The sequence below is a fragment of the Labeo rohita genome, chromosome 20 (genome assembly GCF_022985175.1).
Source record: "Labeo rohita strain BAU-BD-2019 chromosome 20, IGBB_LRoh.1.0, whole genome shotgun sequence".
Lineage (NCBI taxonomy): Eukaryota > Metazoa > Chordata > Actinopteri > Cypriniformes > Cyprinidae > Labeo > Labeo rohita.
Genome location: NC_066888.1, coordinates 17,395,494 through 17,415,272, shown reverse-complemented (window position 1 = coordinate 17,415,272; position 19,779 = coordinate 17,395,494). Strand labels below are relative to the sequence as shown.

The following is a 19,779-nucleotide window of genomic DNA, read 5'->3' as shown; positions in this document are numbered from 1 at the left end:
TGAAACACTTCTTTTTGATCTTTATTTGTTGTCTTGAAACCCAAAAAGCATTTAATTACAGTCATCACCATATCTAATAAAAACATTATTGCCTATGGATCATAAGACTCCATAATATCAGGTACACGCTTTCAGATACGTATCCTTACGTATATTAAAATTTCAACCTAGTGTGGTAATTCTGGGTAGCAAATATTTTACATTAAATGTACTCAATGCCCAAATTTCTTCAGGAAGCAAGCACGATAAAGCAAAGCGGAGGAGCTGGGAGAAAACGTGAAGGGACCTCTGAATGTCTGACACCAGAGAAGTCGCTTTGAGGTTTCATTTTACACACGGAGGGAATAAGCCGAGAATCTGCGGCGCTGAGATAAGAGCTTGCGCTGCTGTGGACTGAGCAAGAAGGTGAGAGCCTCATCTCCTGTTAACATGCCTTTCTACTGAAGGAGAGATGAAGGGCGAAGTGGAAAGAGAAGAAGAGCTGGAGCAGTTCAGCCTCGTCTCAGGTCATGAAGTTTCTGAGCCACACTCTCCAGTTCAGACTCAATGGCTGCCAGACTTTCGATCTCAGCATCCTGATGACAGAAGAGAGGAAATCAGGCCATTCATTTTAAAATGCAAAACATTTACACGTACACTACCATTTAAAAGTGAGATGTTTTTGAAAGAAGTCTTTTTTATTTATTCCATTTTGTCTATTTGCATTCATAATGTTGTGAATTAATCATTTAAAAGAACTGTTATCTATTTTGATATAAATTCTGTAATTTATTCCTGTGATGGCAAAGCTGAAATTTGAGCATCAATACTTCAGTTTTCAGTGTTGCATTATCCTTTAGAAATTAATTCAATATGCTGATTAGGTGTTTAAGAATCATTATTCTTATCAATGTTGAAACTAGCTCTACTGCTTAATATTTTTATGGACACAGTACTACATTTTTTTAAGACTCTTTGTTAAATGCAAAGTTCTAAATAACAGCATTTATTTGAAATATTGTGTAACTTTGTAAATATCTTTACTGTAACTTTTTAATCAATTTAAGCATTCTTGCTGAATAAAAGTACTCATTTCTTAAAAAATATGATATACCATAACTATGATAATCAGTGTTGGGTAAAGTTACTTTTAAAAGTAATGCATTACAATTTTGCGTTACTCCCTGGAAAAGTAACTAATTACGTTACTTAGTTACTTTAAATGGAAAGTAATGTTACGTTACTTTTGCGTTACTTTTTAAATCTCGGCAGGGCTTGCTTCTTGTTTTTAATATAAAACAATTCTAATGTAAAAGCCCTTTTACACCAAAAGTGATCTGAATTCATAGGCTGAAAGAAAAGTTCATTTATGCAGGAGATCACTCTTCAGCTATGAAAAAATGAAGCACAAATGTTAGTTTATCTAGAGTAATTTTTGCTTATTAGTATGGTTGAATTGCATCATCGAAGGTCAGCAGCAAAGACACTGGTTAATAAAACGGGATTAAATACATAAAGGATATTTGTTTTATTTAACATATTTATTTCAGGTTTGCGTCATATTCTGAGTTTGCATTTCATTCAGTTATTATTCATTTTGAGGAATACTGAATCTGTTTTTTATGAGTGAAATGAATTATTGCATGTTCACATTTAGTCTAGAATACAGTAACATCATGTTTACTCCCAATTTCCCGAAAGGACAAATTTAACGATAACTACGATCAACGTAACCATAATGACAAATCCAATGAGAACTATGAGCAGGAGCGCTGTAAGGGGGGAAGGTTAGGACAATTCCAAGGGTCCGGTGATGAAGGGGGGCCACCGCGACTTCTTTTATAGAGGGGAAAGCGGAATGCAATTTCTACTGAGATTTCTACCGAGGTGGAACCCAACCCGAGCAAATACGGTGTATAGGGGGCCCACAAACTGTAGCGGCACCCTTGACTGTGACAAAGTTAACCACAATTACAAATTTATCTGTAACTATGATAAACGTAACCATAATGACAAACTTCAAGATAACTATGAGAAAACTAACCGTAATGACAAATTTAACGATAACTATGATCATCGTAACCCAGGGGTGCCCAACCCTGTTCTTGGAGATCTATCTCCTGCAGAGTTCAGCTCCAACCCTGATCAAACACAACTAAACCAACTAATTTGGATCTGAAGGAGCACTTGATAATTACAGACAGGTGTATTTGATTAGGATTGGAACCAAACTCTGCAGGAAGGTAGATCTCCAGGAACAGAGTTGGGCATCCCTGACGTAACTGATAGGGTTGTGCCGATAGACGATAATATAGTGTATCAACAATAGTCAGAGATATTGCCTGTTGCTGATGCCTTTGATGACAAAAAGACAAGTATTATTGTTATCTGTCAATAAGAGGCTAGGCCTCTAACGTATTGATGCAGTGCAGGGAGCCGCTTCTGGGATGCTTCAGAAACTTGCCGCTGCGTGACTGGTATAAACACAAGCATTGACTAGAGTGGCCGTGATCTGCTCCGGTAGCCGTGTCGGAGCCATAACAAACTGCAGATGTGTGCAGTGTGATAAGAAATGTATTCATCATACAGTGTAAATAGCTTTACTTATAACGCGAGTGTTTTTTAAAATGCATAAACTCCCACTAGACTAGGCTAGTCAGTGATGATGCTCTTCGATAATATTAATGTTCTTTGCTCATTTTCTGTAGCTTTTTTGAGTACCTAAGGAAATGTAAGCATTATAATTGGTAACTTACAATGTTCCGATTAAATTGTTATCATGTTAAATACAAATTAAGTCATATTAAAATTAAATTAATTAGCAACATAATACTGTGTATCGGCAATCTCACAGGCTGACGATAGGATGATATGAAAATTGAGCATATCACCCAACACTAGTAACTGTAATTACAAATTTACAAATAACTATGATAAAGGTAACCATATTGGCAATTTTTCAATAACTATGATAAAGGTAACTATAATGACAAATAAATCGCAAAATTAATATATATTTAAAAAAAATTAGAACATGTAGTTTTACTTACATTTGTTTATTTATTCAGACAAAAATGTAGTTTTGTCTATACAAAACTATAGTATGACTTCAGATGATTTGGAATTTGAGTAACATGGACTATTTTAATGTTCATGATGGTTTTTGTCATTTTGGAGCCATGGACTCACTGAAATGGTCATGTGCAGAATTTTCAAAAAAATTCTACTTTTGTGCTCCACATAAAATAAAATACTCTTTGTGTTTTAACCTTTAAGAAAACATGTTAGGTCTCATACCCCTGTCTTTCGGCTGCCGCTGCCCTCTTCATCTCGTTTGTCCTGTGGTTGAGTTTGTGCCATGAGCTGCAGCTCCTGCTCCTCCGGGCTCCTCCACAGCTCCCCCTCTTGATCTCCTCTCTCCTTAGAGTGGTGTGGTGCATCCCAGTGCTCATCCAGTTTTGGGCTTGCGTCTACTCTCTTGTGGGACAGTTTGCTCACGCGACTCCAGCGCTTCACTCCGGCCTCTCTTTTCTTCTCCTCCTCTTCTTCCTGCTCTTCTTTTGAATGTGTTCTTTCCATTTCAGCTCCCTTGTGCTCCTCGCTGTCCTCCATGATGGGTTGTTTTACATTGGGATTCGCTTCATGATCATCCGTGACTGTTGCCCCTTCAGATAAAAAGGAAGAAATGTTATAATTATATCGCATCTTCTGTATTTTCTCAGTCTCAGTCTTCCCTCTCATTATTCTACACACACGCACACATTTACTTTAGTGCAGCATCAGCAATCCCAGCACTCTTCTAAATGAAACGCTCTCGCTTGCCAGCTCACGGCTCACTGCTTGATGCCTCTTATCCTAAAATATAAGCCCCGTCCCGTCCTTCTATCTGCACTAATGATCACAGATTCCCAAATTATTGCGTCTATTAACAAACACACTACAGCAAAGTCACCTAAAATGTTTGGTATTTTCTACCAAGTTCCTCTGAGATCTGAGGGCTACTTTTAACAAGCTCCAGGCAGCTGGCTGATCTGGATGGCATCCAACATCAATTATTGAATCGATTCAGCGTGCCACAGCGCAGCATGGATTTCATTTCATAGATGGAGGCACTGTCACACAGGCCTGTTCATGGAGCACTACTAAATTCCCCCATCAATCTTCATTCCCCATCCCTCCCGCCTGTCTCTTTTTAACCTCGTTGTGTCTCCTGCTGTTATTCCCAACCTCTTCAATGAAATAAGCAAGTGCCTGTTATATGAATTCTCCCTGGACATCCCTGTTACTCTCAGTCACACTTTTCAAAGAGTAGTGATTATGTAGCTATTGATCGAATGTAGGAGAGTGACAAAGGAGGGTTAGTAGGAGCACTACGGCTATTTATTCATCTGCTGGGCTTTAAGATATACACACCTGATCATGGATGGATTATGATATTTTGAGGCCATTCGTGTCACAAAAGCATGATCCAATGACCGAATAACAATTGTAAATATTAATGCTGTCAAAACCAGCATGCTAACGCTGGTGATTCATTTTTCCAGTTTAACGACATTAAAAATATTTCACACATTTAATGCAGGGCTTCTGTCCCTTTTTTTGTTTTTTCAGACACACACTCCACTTGACAAGGGACAACAAGCATGCTTGTCAGATCCGTGTCCCGCTCTTAAAGTAATAGCAGCCAAATAACCTGATAACCCAGCTGCTGTGATGTCTGTTAATCAAAGAACAAAAGAAAAAATAGGTAATCAATAACTTTTGTAGCTTTAAGGATTCATCTTAATTTCATTTAGAATTTAGTGTTTGATAACTTTAGTCAATATCTGTATATTTCCTACTTGCTGAAGGGCACAGGTAAATAAGCGGTTTATGTGAAGATTGTTTTAAGTTCACTTAAATTAGAAGTTATTTGTTAAAGTCTAATAAATGTTAAACTTGATAGCTCTCAACTATATTGTAATGCTGAAGGCATATAGTCAATGGCTAAATATTCTGAAAAGCGCTAGTAAACATCCTAAATAATATGAATATGAGATAAGGTCGTGTTAACCGAATATTGTCCGTCATTGACGAAATTTTTTTATCAGTGATGGAAAATTCCGAAGGCCGTCCGTCACTTTGACAGATTACACTGACGGTGATTAAACTCTGAGACTTTGTTTTGTATCAGAAGTAACACAAAGCCTAGCATATTGTTATTTATTGGAAGGAAGACACACTATGTACTGTTTATTCATCTACTGAAAACAACATAGACCTATAGACACTATCACAGATCGATAGTGATTTAAGAATTTGGTTCATTAAAATGAGAATCTATTAAAATCGAGAAATAGTTTTATTTTTATTATTATTTTTTTTTTTGTTTACCCAGCCCTAGCCTATTTTGTTGTTTTTAAACGCTGCACTGTCGTCCTGTAGGTTCATGATTAAAAATGAAAATGTGAACAAAAACAAAAGCAATTAAATGTTTTATTCTAATTAAAATATGAAAATTATAATAACGAGTAATAATAGACTATGACGAAATTTTTACGACCCTGTCCGTCAAAATGACAGACAAATACAGTTTTCTGAGTGCACATGAGTACTAAACTAAGTTCTCTTTCAGGTCTTATTGCACTTAAACGGTCAAATACACACAGGAGTTACAAAAACAGTTGGTTATGTCTGTGAAGGTAAACAGCTAGGAAAGAAATTGCATTGGGGACCCGGTTATAGCACTTAAAAAGAGAAAAAGTCATTTTTCATGACTTAAGCAAAGAGGACATTATAGCTGAAATACACCCAAATGAATCTGAACTGAATCAAACTGGAATGAAATCGTAAATGAAATCTAACTGAATCAAGAATGTTGGAATCTGAATAAATCAGGAAATCTTGTAGTCTAGAACATCATTGCGTTCTTTTGATGCCATGGAGGAGCCTGGAACAAGTGACATTTCTCATTTCTTTGTGAGTTTCACATTGTAGCAGTAGTTTCTGGCACACATTCAAGCACTATTCATCTACCAATTGTACATCTGCAGTGGCTTGTTTCCAGGTATCGAGCCACCACAAGCTTCTCAGCAGAAGGTCCCTGAATTTGAGAGGCCCCAGGGCACTGGCCCCGTCAGGCCGGTAATACGTCCTTACACCTAATTTACTGTCAGAATATTTCTTGTTATATCATATCATAATAAATAAGGCTTTCAACAGATAAACTCAGAAAGTAGCACATATGGCACGCCACATATTGCATTCATCATTACCATCTTTATGGTGGGCAGGTTCGTTTTCCTTCTCCTTTTCCAAGCTGGAGTGTTTCTTCTCCTCTTGTTTTTCCTCATCCCTTTTTGCAGCCTCCTCCTGTGACTCTCTCTTCTGCTCTGGGTTTATGGAGCTGGAAATGTGACTGTTAGGATCTTTATCTTCATCACGCTTTTCTTCTTCAGCAATCTGGTTCCGTTTTGGAGACTCCTGCTCTGTCTCCTCACTCTCCCTGGAGCTGTCCTCTTCTGCTCCTCTCTTTTGTGCATCATCTTCTGGTTTATCCATGGAAACCAACATTGACTGATCATCTGTAGGATGGTAAAGGGTTACACTGAGGTAAGATGTTCATTTTTGTATTGGTGTTTTTCTTTTTTCAGATTTGTTTTCTTTCATGTCCAAGCCTTCATGTTTATTTATATATGATAATAAGTTAATATATTTAAATAAATAAATGTTTTGTGTGATATCCTTTTATTCAAATTGGAGTTCTTTCAAGTCAGAGCCGTCAGGCTTCATTCATGTATGAAAATAAATAAAATCTGTGACATCTTTTATGCAGACTGGGTTTCTTTTTTAGGTCAGAGCCTTAAGGTTTGATTTATATAAGACAGACAGACTGATAGATGGATAGGTTTTTTTTTTTTTTCAGGTCTTCAGGTTCTAAGGCTTTAGGTTTGAGTCATCAATAATAAACTCTGCTATAGTGCCTTTTAATGAAAGTGCCAGGCTGTGGAACAGACTGGTTATGTTTTTTTTTTGATCAATCTGACCTCAGAAGTGCAGCATTTGCTAAAGAACATATAGATGGTGTGTTCAAAACACGTTAACCTCAGTAAAAAGGTCACTGACTGCATATCTCCCTGAATAAGCAGACTGACACGGCTTAATATGAGTCGAGTCGAATGCATTGCTTAGGATGAAAGTGTAATTGCAATGCAAGCAGATCATAGAAATAGATGACACGGTTTTCAAGGTCAGCACTTTTGAATGCGCTCAAATGAAATGTACAGCAAAGTACACTGACAACCCACTCACAAATTAAGGGATAGTTTAAAACACAATCAGTGTTTTACTTGACTGATGATATTTTAGCACCCACACACTTGTGCCCACAGACTTGAGCTATGACATATCCAAGACAAAAGTCCAGGGTGGTGGGCATAAGAAACTTTACAAGCTCAAGATTGTACCACCAGTATTGTGCATTTGCACTAGCAAGCAAATGATGCACAATAGAAGAGACAGATGTGCCCTCTGCCCTGATTCTGTCAGAATGCTGCTAAGTGCACCACAATAGAGCAGAACACAGTGATTCACACTAAAATGTGCTTTGAGAGCACTGGATGACTGTCTTTTGTCTTTTGAAGGGTGACAAGCAACATGAAATCAACGTAGCATGGTTTTTGCTGGAATTTAGGCTATTCTAAGATTAGAACACTATTTTATCTTTATGCAAAGAGTGTGAAAGTGCGCATATAAAACGTAAAACATAATAAAACAAGCCATACACAAATTGTAATATATGTACGTATATTAAATCACCATACATTCTGATAAGAATTAAAAATATATAACCTATTAGAACTTGGAACAATATATTAGCATATATTTAGCCCATACAAATAGTACATTTTTGGATATATATGTCATGTACATGTATATCAAGGGAGGCAGTCTCCTCAAAAAAACGGATGAGAAAATTCATAGTATTCAACAAAAAAAAAAACAAGTATTACAAAATATGACATAAAAAAGCATATAAATCACTTGTTTTTCTAAAGAAACATTGTCCAACAGCAACACCAGCAGTTAAAATTCCCTTACAAAAATTAACTATGGGTTTATTATAGTAAAACAGTAGTAATCATGATTTTTTGGTGTATTGATTACCATTTGTAAAACCACAGTTTTACTACAAATACCATGGTTAAACTATAGTTAGAATACCAAAACTATGGTTAATTTGTAGTTACTGTGGTTTAAGTATAGTAACTATGGTTTTTTGGTTTTATTTGTAGTAAAACCATGGTAGTCCACGTCTCCTTTAGACTCTTCTGAGCCCATTGAGTTTTAACAGAGACTCTAAAGCGTGCAGTGGATTTGTTGGGGGGTAATTGAGAATGACAACTGAGGCAACGCCACTATCGCGATATGATTGGATATGACTGGTTATGTTCGGCTGTGAGTGGTTCATGTGATAAATACCGCCTCTTGTGCTTGTGCGTGATTTGTGCTTGCAAATCAGTCTGAATAAACAATATAATGGCGTTAATAGGAAGACTAATTTAAAAAAGTAAGTAAACAACTCACACACTTATACATAACCACTTTGTTACATCAAAAGTTTTTAGCTTGGTGAAATTTAGTGACCACTATTTACCGAGCTTTGGTAACTGATGACCTGAAAAGTTAAAAAATAAAAGTTAACTATTAAAAAGAATAGCTGAACATATGTTTACAAATAAAATCTATTGTGTAAATTTTTACTGCTGTGACTTAATTTTTTGGATATAAATGTAAAATGCTTAAAAATATTAACTTTTTAAGATTCATACTTGGCTTTAATAAACAGAACATTGATTACATTGTTAATGCAAAAATATATATATATTTTTTTTCTGATAGTGTAAGTAATGTTTATTTAAACAAGAAAATGTGACCAGGACGTGAATTTACATTTGATTTAAAAAAAAAAAAAAACTAAATTCAGAACAGCATTGCACACCATTGCTATGTACATAAACAAAATTTACTATATAAACTTTATATATGCTATAAACTTATATCTTCATCTATCTAGAGAATGTACAGTTGAAGTCAAAAGTTTATATACACCTTGCAGAATCGGCAAAATGTTAATTATTTTACCAAAATAAGAGATCATACAGAATGCATGTTATTTTTTATGTAGTACTGACCTGAATAAGATATTTCACATAACAGACGTTTACATATAGTCCACAAGAGAAAATAATAGTTGAATTAATAAAAATTACCCTGTTCAAAAGTTTACACTTGATTCTACCTGTGTTGTTACCACAGCTTTTTTTTGTTTAGTGATAGTTGTTCATGAGTCCCTAGTTTATCCTGAACAGTTAAACTGCCTGCTGTTCTTCAGACAAATCCTTTAGGTACCACAAATTCTTTGGTTTTTCAGCATTTTTGTGCATTTTTGAACCCTTTTCAACAATGGAAAGGAAAACGATGCATTAAGAGCCGGGAGGGGTGAAAACATTTTGAATTTGAAGATCAGGGTAAATTTGACTTATTTTGTCTACTGGGGAACATGTAAGTATCTTCTGTAGCTTCTGAAGGGCAGTACTAAATTTAAAAAAAAATATGATATTTAGGCAAAATAAGAAAAATGTACACATCTTCATTTTGTTTAAAAGTTTACACCCCTTGCTTTTAATGCATCGTTTTTCCTTCTGGAGCATCAGTGAGCGTTTGAACCTTCTGTAGTAGTTGCATGTGAGTCCCTCAGTTTACCTCAGTGTGAAAAGATGGATCTCAAAATCATTCAGTCATTGATGGAAAGAGTTCAAATACACAAAAATGCTAAAAAAAACAAAAACAAAGAATCTGTGGGACCTGAAGGATTTTTCTTAAGAACAGCGGGCTGTTTAACTGTTCAGGACAAACAAGGGACAAACAACTATCACTAAACAAAAAAAACACAACAACACAATATTAAGAATCGAGTGTATGTAAACTTTTGAACTCTTGTGGACTATATGTCAGTGTCTTTTATGTGAAATATCTTAATCAGCTCCGTACTAAATATAAAATAACATGCATTTTGCATTTTGTACAATCTCTCTCATTTTGATAAAATAATTAACATTTAGATTCTGCAAGGTGTATGTAAACTTTTGACTTTAACTGTATATATATATATATATATATATTCATAAAGATGTAGCAGACTAGTATAGACTCATGTATCATGGCAATTAAGCAGTATCTCACCTGCAGTTTTCATTGTGTCTCTAGAGAGGCTGGTCACATGATCAGTCACATCTCCTGGGTGTTTCTGTGCTCTTTCATTTGCTCCTGAGAGGCAGTTTGGTGGGGAAACGGTCACAAGCAGACATAACAGCTTCTTTGCACTAAAGCAGAATCTACGGATTCTCTTTCAGAGTTCATCATACATCTACATTTCAAATGACCTACTGCTGCCAAAAAAGCCATTAGCATCCAACTGTCATTCTGCTGCCATTAGCGTTTCTCCATAGGAAACAGAGTTAGTTCATGCAGTCCCAATCAAATCTGGAGCATCTGTCTCTTACCTTCCGCAGCGATATCTTGCAGCTCTCGGAGAAAGTTGCGGTGGCGCAGGATGCTCACAAGCCTGTCATCTGGAAAAAACACAGTACACCTCACACATAGCTCCAAACTCCTAACCCTATTTTTAGCAGTCAGCACTTTACTTTATTTTTACATTATTTGCATTAATTGCACTGAGATTTACTGCCTTCTCCTGAGCAGCACTATTAATCATCCAGCCCACTGAGAGAGAAGAGAGGAAGTAAAAGCAATAAAGAGGGGGAGAGGAAAGATTTGCGTTGAATTAACGTTGAGTCAAGCTTTTCCTTTTCTGCTGACCGACAAAGGGTGCATGCAGAGTCGGCTGCTCACTCCGTGGCAATGCTATTCTCTCTACTCCTTACTTTCTCTCCCAGAATGTCTGTTGCCTTATTTCTCTGCCAAGCTTCTTCACAGTCTAATAAATTATGGTAGAGAACTGACAGCTGTAGTTACCAAAATATTACTGCAAAAAATACAGAATTGACATTCCCTAATGCATTTTGGTGTCTGTATATCAATCTTATTTTATCATTGAGATATTTTTACAGTTTTTATTGATAGCTTAAATCAGTTTTTATTTAACTTTTATATTGTCCATTTTCATTTTAGTTAAAGTTTCAGTAATTTTAATGTTTTTTTTATATGTCTATATAGTTTTTATTCATTTTTATTTCTGTTTTAGTTATTTTAGTTCTTTAAGTTACACTACCAATAGTTTTTGAACAGTAAGATTTTTAATGTTTTTTAAAGACGTCTTTTCTGCTCACCAAGCCTGCATTTATTTGATCCAAAGTACAGCAAAAACAGTATAATTTTGAAATATTTTTACTATGTTTTCTATTTTAATATATTTAAAAATGTAATTTATTCCTGGGATATCAAAGCTGATTTTTTTTAGGTTTCTTTATTGAATAAAAAGTTCAGAAAAACAGCATTTAATAGAAATATTTTATAACATTATAAATGTCTTCATCCTCACTTTTGATCTATTTAAAGCAGCGTTGCTAAATTACAGTAAGGTATTAATTTCTATAATTTCTTTCCTAAAAAAAAATCTACTCGAAGCTTTTGAATGGTATATAGTGTATAATGTTACAAAAGCTTTTTATTTCATATAAATGCTGATCTTTCTATTCATCAAAAAATCCTGTTTCTTGATCAGCAAATCAGCATATTATAAAATTACGATTTCTGAAGGATTATGTGACACTGAAGACTGGAGTAATGATGCTGAAAATTTAGCTTTGATCACAGGAATAAATTACATTTTAAAATATATTCAAATAAAAAAACTTATTTTAAATAGTACAAATATTTGTTACTGTTTTGCTGTACTTTGTATCAACTAAAAAACATTAAAAATCTTACTGTTCAAAAACTTTTGACTGGTAGTATAAACTAAATTAAATTGGCAACTAGCTGAAATAAAAACATAATATTTTATTTCAGTTAATATTTATTTTATTTCATAATATATATATAAAATTATATCTATAAACTATAAAATATCTATAATATAATATAATAAATATAATATAATTTGAATATATTTTGGTAAGGTAACTAGCAGTTAACAAAGGGGTTTTTTTCTCAGTATTAACATTTTTACTGTCTTTATGAAATTCTGCTTTTCTCAACTTATCGGTCCTCGTCTCTCCTTCCCTCAGTCTCTGTCCTTCACTGTTTTTTGTCCTAGACTCATTGTGTAAGCCTCTCACACAGTGTTTGATTTCACTATTGTAAGCATTATCTCAGTAACAATACCTGCCTTGACAATAGAATGATTGATTTTCCAACTATTAAAGTATCAAGGAAAAAAGACCCTGCAATGTGACTGAACAGTGCGTGGCAAAACTTCACACTATGACTCCTGTGCTAAAGTCATTCGTTACTTTGCTCCATTAACTTTCGACTATCAGAAACGTGCAGTCACAGCAGCAAAGATGGCATAAATTGATCATATCGAGAAGGTCACTGCTGATGATAGGGAAGAAGTGCACCCATGTGCAGCTAAATGTATGGGAGTAATAGCAGTCCATATGGGCACTCACCAGCGCTGAGGGTTTCAAGGCAGTCCTGGGACACTGGGATGGGATGTGGTTTGGTCAGGGCATCTGCAATTACCTCCACGATACACTTCATCACCTATACAAAGACAGAGAAAGATTGGGATAAGAAATGGTATGACATTTTTAATTATTTTGTAGATATGAATGTATTCCTGTGATGACAAAGCTGATTTTTTTTAGTAGATTTTTTAGTACTCCAGTCTTCAGTGTCACATGATCTTTCAGAAATCTTGCGTTTAATACATGTAATGCATCCTTGTTTTTAAACAGCAGTGTGTATATATGGAGCACTCATGAGATCAATGCGAGAGAGGACACATGCCGACAATATCTCAAATCCCCCCATATCTAGCCATCCTTACTGTCTTACATTTCACTTTCAATCAATGTCATTTCCTCCTCAGTGCTTTCATCCCTTTCGCCTGTCTCTGCGATTTGTTTGGCTCCACAATCCCCCAAAGTCAAGCATTTCTCTGCTGTCAGGGAAAAACAGCCTCCCTCAGTCCAAAGTGCTGCTGAAATGGCACTACCATTTTACCAAGAAGAACTGCATCTATTTGTAACTCAACATTGCCGATGTCTTTCCCCCCAGAGTTTTAGAGTTTTCTGGTCTAGAACTAGAGCTTTCTAGTCTTCTCTATTAAAACATTTTATCGGCAAGGACAGAAAAGGAGCATGTGACAATCTCAACTAAGTTAAATAAGTGCAACTCAACTTTAAATTCAGTTCATCATAGTTTAAAAGCACAGTTTGCAGTCATCTGTAGTTGGTAGCCTCCTCTGAGTAAGCACACATGGCACCAGCTGTCACTAGGCTGAAATCGTGTTGTTGAGTCACTGTCTCACTTATGCTGCTTTCCTCCACACTTCCTGACAACATGGACCAAGGCTGCTGCCATTCTGTGCATCCTTATGTTCCAAAACGCTGCCCCAAATACACATTAAAATAATGCAGTACAGTAAACAAGCTGAAATCAAATATATTGTTTGTTAAACAATGATTTATCAAATCATACCTTCACATCCTTATCGTCCAGGTGACCCGGAGAGACAGGTACCGAGAAGACTAGAAATAAAGAGACAGCTTTGATAAGCAAAAACACAATGCTATAAAAAAATATACACTACCAGTCAAAAATTTTTGAACAGTAAGATTTTTTTATGTCTCTTCTGCTCACCAAACCCGCATTTATTTGATCCGAAATACAGCAAAAGCAGTAATATTGTGAAATATTGTCTATTTGAATATATTTTAAAATGTAATTTATTCCTGTGATCAAAGCTACATTTTCAGCATCGTTACTCCAGTCTTCAGTGTCACATGATCCTTCCGAAATCATTCTAATATGCTGATTTACTGTTCATGAAGCATTATTATTATGAATATTTGAAACAGCTGGGGGCATTTTTTTAGGATTCTTTGATAAATAGAAGGATTCAAAGATCAGCATTTATCTGAAATAAAAGCTTGGAGTCAGTATAATTTTTGGGGGGGAAAGAAATTATAGAAATTAATACTTTTATTTAGCAAGGATGCCTTAAATTGATCAAAAGTGATGATAAAGACATTTATAATTTTTCGAAAGATTTCTATTTGAGATAAATGCTGATCCTCTGAACTTTCTATTCATCAAAGAAACCTGAAACAATTCTACTCAGCTGTTTTGAACAGAACAATCATAATAAATGTTTTTTCGAGCAGCAAATCAGAATATTAGAATGATTTCTGAAGGATCATGTGACTGGAGTAATGATGCTAAAAATTCAGCTTTGAAATCACAGGAATAAATTACATTATAAAATATATTCAAATAGAAAAAAGTTATTTCAAATAGCAAAAATATTTCAAATTTTTACTGTTTTTGTTGTAAACTGGATCAAATAAATGCAGGCTTGGTTAGCAGAAGAGACTTCTTTAAAAAAAGATGGAAAATCTTACTGTTCAAAAACTTTTGACCGGTAGTGTATATAATAAATCAAACTACACTTAACCCTGGGTTAACTTAATGTCTTCTTAAACCCTGGGTGAAGACTAGTTTAATCTTCTGTTTAAGTACCTAAGGTACGCGAGTCGTTTAGCAACAAACAACCAATCACAAACTGCGTCTGAGCTTCGCTCATTAAATATTCATGTCCTTTGTACAGTCACAGAAACTTTCACTCACCGTTTGTAATCTGAGGGAAACTGTTAAAATGTCAAACAACGACGGGAAACGCGTTAACGGACGCATTATCATTATTTGCTGCTTACAAAACAACCAGAGTCAATCCAAGTGGGGAGATTTTCACAGATACACTAGACAAGCGGATATTAAAACTGGTCGCTTGCTGTATTTGTCTATTAAATGTAAATATGTAAATAAGAACGTTAACCCTGGGTTTACAATGCGAAATTTCAAAAAGGATTAATTAATGAGAGACTAAGTATTAACGGTGTAAAGCATGTAATAAGATAAAGCACGATTAGCCTACGTTTACAAATGTCAAGTGTGAAAAGCCTTTTGTGCTCCTCACAAGTGTTTTTATCCGCTGTCCTTGGTGCTGACAGAGACTGACATGTAGAAAACGTACAGTAAACAGAATCAATACATCATCCAAAATGACACTAAGTGCGCCCACAATAACTTCAGACATTACGTGATTATTTGTACATCTTGCACACTTACCAAAATTCACCAGCACCACGAGAGCAGCGCATCCTCGTGCGATCATTGTCGTTATGCGAAGTGCAGGCAACCGATGTGTTTAAAAGTGACAAACCGTCGTGCCGGAGGAAAGCGAATGAACGTTAGTACTTTCCTTTCCTTAGAGTGAATGAAAACACTCGCTGATTTATGGATGCATTATGCGCATAAGGCGCCTGCTCTTATTTGCTTCGCCGAATCACAATGCCTCAATGTCACTACTCACTACTGCAGCGATGCCGCCTTTATATAGAAGACTTGATGAAGAGGAAATGACATCAGTGTGAAATACAGCTGCTTAGATCGCCGTCCACTAAATGATAAAGGAAAAAAGTTATTAATAATAATTATTACTATACAGTATATGTAAATACGGATGCAAACAACTGTTTTTATTGTAGACATTTTGCAAAATTATTTAAATGTTTAAACTTATAATAATACATATAATAATATACATAATATGCATACTGCTCAGTATATAAGTAGCAGAATTATATACATACATATATATAGATAAATAGATAGATAGACAGATAGACAGACAGACAGACAGACAGATAGATAGACAGATCAAGCAAACCACCATCAGACTAAAAGACTTGACGTGATGCATTTTTAAAATTAGAAAAAATAGGAACATAGGATATATATATATATATATATATATATACACTCTGCTTTATGCACACACACACACACACACACACATATATATATATATATATATATATATATATATATATATATATATATGCATGTATATTAATATGCAAAATTTTAAGTTGATTCAACTCAAATATCTAAGTTGTCACTTAGTATAGTTGAGTGAACTTAAAATTTTAAGGCAGCCAGGTTACAAATTATTTTAAGTTGACTAATTAGACTAATAAGTTGGCAAATATTTTTTAACAGTGTATTCTGCTTATACACACTGTGTATATATATATATACACTACCGTTCAAAAGTTTGGGGTCAGTAAGACTTGTAATAGTCTTTAAAGAAGTCTCTTATGCTCATCAAGGCTGCATTTATTTGATTAAAAATATAGAAAAAAACAGTAATATTGCAAAATGTTTTTACAATATAAAAAATGTTTTTTATTTTAACATACTTTAAAATAGAATTTATTCCTGTGATGAAAAGCTGAATTTTTATCAGCTGTTACTCCAGTCTTAAGTGCCACATGATCCTTCAGAAATCATTCTAATATGCGGATTTATTATTAGAATGATCAATGTTGGATAATATCAACAGTTGTGCTGCCAAATATTTTTTGGAACCTGTGATTCTTTTTTTTCCAGGATTCTTTCATGAATAACAAGTTTAAAAAGTACAGTGTTTATTCATAACATGAATATTTTATAACAATGTAACTTATTTATTATTAACTTTTAATAAACTTTTAATTATTAACTTAATACATCCTTGGTGAATAAAAGTATTAATTTCTTTAAAAAAAAAAAAGAAAAAAAAAAGAAACATACAAAAATGTACTGACCCCAAATATATATATATATATATATATATAAGCATATTATACATATATCGAAAGTAAAGTGTATATATATATATATATATATATATACATAGCCTATTTTTTTCTCATTTTAAAGATGTTATAGTCTATAATGTTTATAGTCTGATGGTGGTTTGCTTGATTTTCAATCTAGCACTCTGCTTTAGACCAACGCAAGCAAAAGTATATATATATTAAAGTATATTTATTTCCTTTTTTTTCTCATTTTAAAAATGCATCACATCATTAAGTCTTAGAGTCAATATATTCAATCTATTAATTATTCTGCTTGAGACCAACGCAAACAAAAGTATATATATATATATATATAAAAGTATATTAAATATATATTAAAAGTATATATATATATATATATATATATATATATGTATGTATGTATACTCTATTTTTTCTCATTTTAAAAATGCATTACATCATTAAGTCTTACAGTCTGATGGTGGTTTGCTGGATTATCAATCTAGTATTTTGCTTGAGACCAACGCAAGCAAAAGCGTGTACTTATTATATCATAACCCTCTCCTGAAACTAGGCATTTCAAAACAAGGCTGTGGCTTGATTTTTTGCTTTTGAATTCAAAAGTTATAATCTAGGACAGACCAAAATATAATATGGGTCAAATCTGCTTTGGCAGGCAAACTAACATCACTCATCATCCACACAGATGTCTTATTGGTTATGAAGTTCAATAAAGATCATTGCTCAAATAAAATGCATTACTCAAATAAAATGACTTCATAATTTCCATTAAAATGTCTGTATATTAAAATATTAAAGTATAAAAACATTATATAGTAGTCATTTAGTCCTTAATAAAGCAAAATGAATGGCAGGCTGTTTGGCCTGAATCTTTGTGTTGAATACCAACCAGAAGTCGGTCAGTAGTGCATGCTATTCAAAACAGAAAGTAATTCAATTAGAAAGGGACTGCATTAAACATTGGCATAGATGGTAAATGATGGACCTCAGGGGAACTATATGTGATTATCCCACCGACTAATTTATTGAGCACAGTAAAATGCATTAGAAAGATGGTGGCAGGGGATGAAAGAGAGTGATGTGAGCAGGAAGCAGATTATTAGATGTGGGAGAGGGTCATGCAATTACGTACCATACAGCATTCACTACAGCTCCTCTACATGCTGTGTAGGTTTTCAATTCACATGCAAATCTGCTGAAACGTTTCTGGTTAATTATTTGCTCGCTACTTATTCTTTTATGTTTTAATAGGTTGCTTTGATGGAAATATGCTCTCTTTGTTAATTGCAATACGTGGATAAATGTCCTTGCAGCACATGAAAACCACATATCAGCTACTCATTGTGCATCTCAACAAGCCATTCAGACTTCATTTGTCATATTATTCATAGGTGACACAGAATGCAAGGCTCTCTGATAATGTGGACATTAGAGGCAGCTGTTTACACAATTGTACCCCTGTTGGGGAAAATGATATTGAGTTAAACAGATACATTGCAGAAAGGCAAGGAATTCAAGGCAGTGGACATGTGAACCATTGATTTGTAATGAGAAGATAATGCTATTTTTCTATTCTGGACACGCTAAAATTGAATGAAAATCGAACAGTCAGTAGGCATACGAGTACGTGCTTGTGATGTATTGCATCTAATTTCCTTCTGAGAGAAAACAATGTATTGTTTCCTGTTTGGATCAGTTTGAAATAGACAAAACAAACACGAGCGTCACATTTGCTCCTGAGTTTTGCAATGATTTTTTTTTTCAAGTAATCAGGTTAAAATGCATAAATTCTACTTTTTTTCCCTGTGGAAATACTCGAACCTGTACAGTGCTGTTTTATTCAGTCATGCATTGAAATCAGATTTATTTTATAAAGTACATGGGTGAACAAAATAAGCATTTTGCTTAACTACTTTCCCAGAAATGCCTACAAGACAACATACTTATGTGGAACTAAAAAGTTGAATAATAATAAAAAAGTTCTCATTTTTGAAATAAAACTTGCTTTTGTGTTCAAGTTCAATTATTTCAGATCGTGATAATAAATTTGCAATGAAAAGCAGTTTGTCAGAGCAAAGTTACATCATTGTTTAAAAGTGCAGACTGTAACAAAAACAAAAGCACTCCCAGACAGTCAGGGTCAGAAATTAACTTTTCCATTAAGGGGATTGATTACCAAGGGCTTTTTTTTAACCTTTGTAAGGGCATTTTTCATAATTACCTTTTTAACTGTATCTGTTTTGCCTTTTACATTAAATGCTTAATTTAACCAATCACAAATCAATCAGAATAAGAAATTGCTACCAAGAATAACAAACTGTTTTAAATTCCACATTAAAAAATAGGACCTTATTACAGAGTAGGGAAATATTCTGACAAAAAAATCTTATATTGTTAATTATTGCTCTTGATATTGCAATAATGACTATTCATGTCGATTAATAAAATACGTTACATATTAAAATGTTTGGAGAAAAGGCATGTCATCCCTGGTTAAAAAAACAGCATATGCTGGTTAGGTAGGTTTTGATGCTGGTTTAAGGTGGTCCTTTGCTGGTTTTTGCTGGTCATGTTGGTGGTCAAGGACCAGCATGAACCAGCTAAGGACCAGCATAAACCAACAAAGGACCAGCTTAAACCAGCATCAAAACCTGCCTAACCAGCATTCCAGCATCAAAACATACCTACCAGCATACGCTGTTTTTTTCACCAGGGATATTCTAGCTGCAGACAAACCTATCGGTTCACAATGTTAGTCTAAGGCAAATTCCCCTTACAAACCCCCTTTTATGAAAACGTTTTCAACGTTGGCTAATCTAAACGCCTTTTATTGGCGCGTTTGCAGCGCTGACTAATTTAAACACCTCCGATTGGCCATTGCGTTTCTAAGCTCAACAGAAACACGTGTGATTGGTTGTGACTGTCAGCCCTGCAAAAAAAAAAAACAACATACAAAAGGAAATCTAAT

The 19,779-nt window shown here is 34.4% G+C and overlaps 1 protein-coding gene across 1 annotated transcript; it reads right to left on the bottom strand.

Moving 5' to 3' along the window:
• Positions 1-3: 3 nt before the first annotated feature.
• On the bottom strand, positions 4-15,527 carry chga (chromogranin A). Its single transcript, XM_051138580.1, has 8 exons — positions 15,277-15,527; positions 13,627-13,676; positions 12,594-12,687; positions 10,524-10,592; positions 10,204-10,287; positions 6,234-6,542; positions 3,277-3,644; positions 4-575 (listed from the first exon to the last, which is right to left on the bottom strand). Exons 1-8 carry the CDS (start codon positions 15,320-15,322, stop codon positions 492-494), a joined length of 1,104 nt encoding a protein of 367 aa, XP_050994537.1. The 5' UTR covers positions 15,323-15,527; the 3' UTR covers positions 4-491.
• Between the last annotated feature and the right edge of the window lie 4,252 nt (positions 15,528-19,779).

What these genes read in the sequence shown, in the direction of transcription:
- chga (XM_051138580.1), bottom strand. Translation starts at nt 15,322, where the DNA reads ATGATCGCACGAGGATGCGCTGCTCTCGTGGTGCTGGTGAATTTTG. An exon ending in AGACACAATGAAAACTGCAG is followed by an intron (nt 6,543 to 10,203) that starts GTGAGATACTGC and finishes ACCATCCTACAG; the next exon opens with ATGATCAGTCAATGTTGGTT. An exon ending in GCGGCAGCCGAAAGACAGGG is followed by an intron (nt 576 to 3,276) that starts GTATGAGACCTA and finishes TTCTGTCATCAG; the next exon opens with GATGCTGAGATCGAAAGTCT.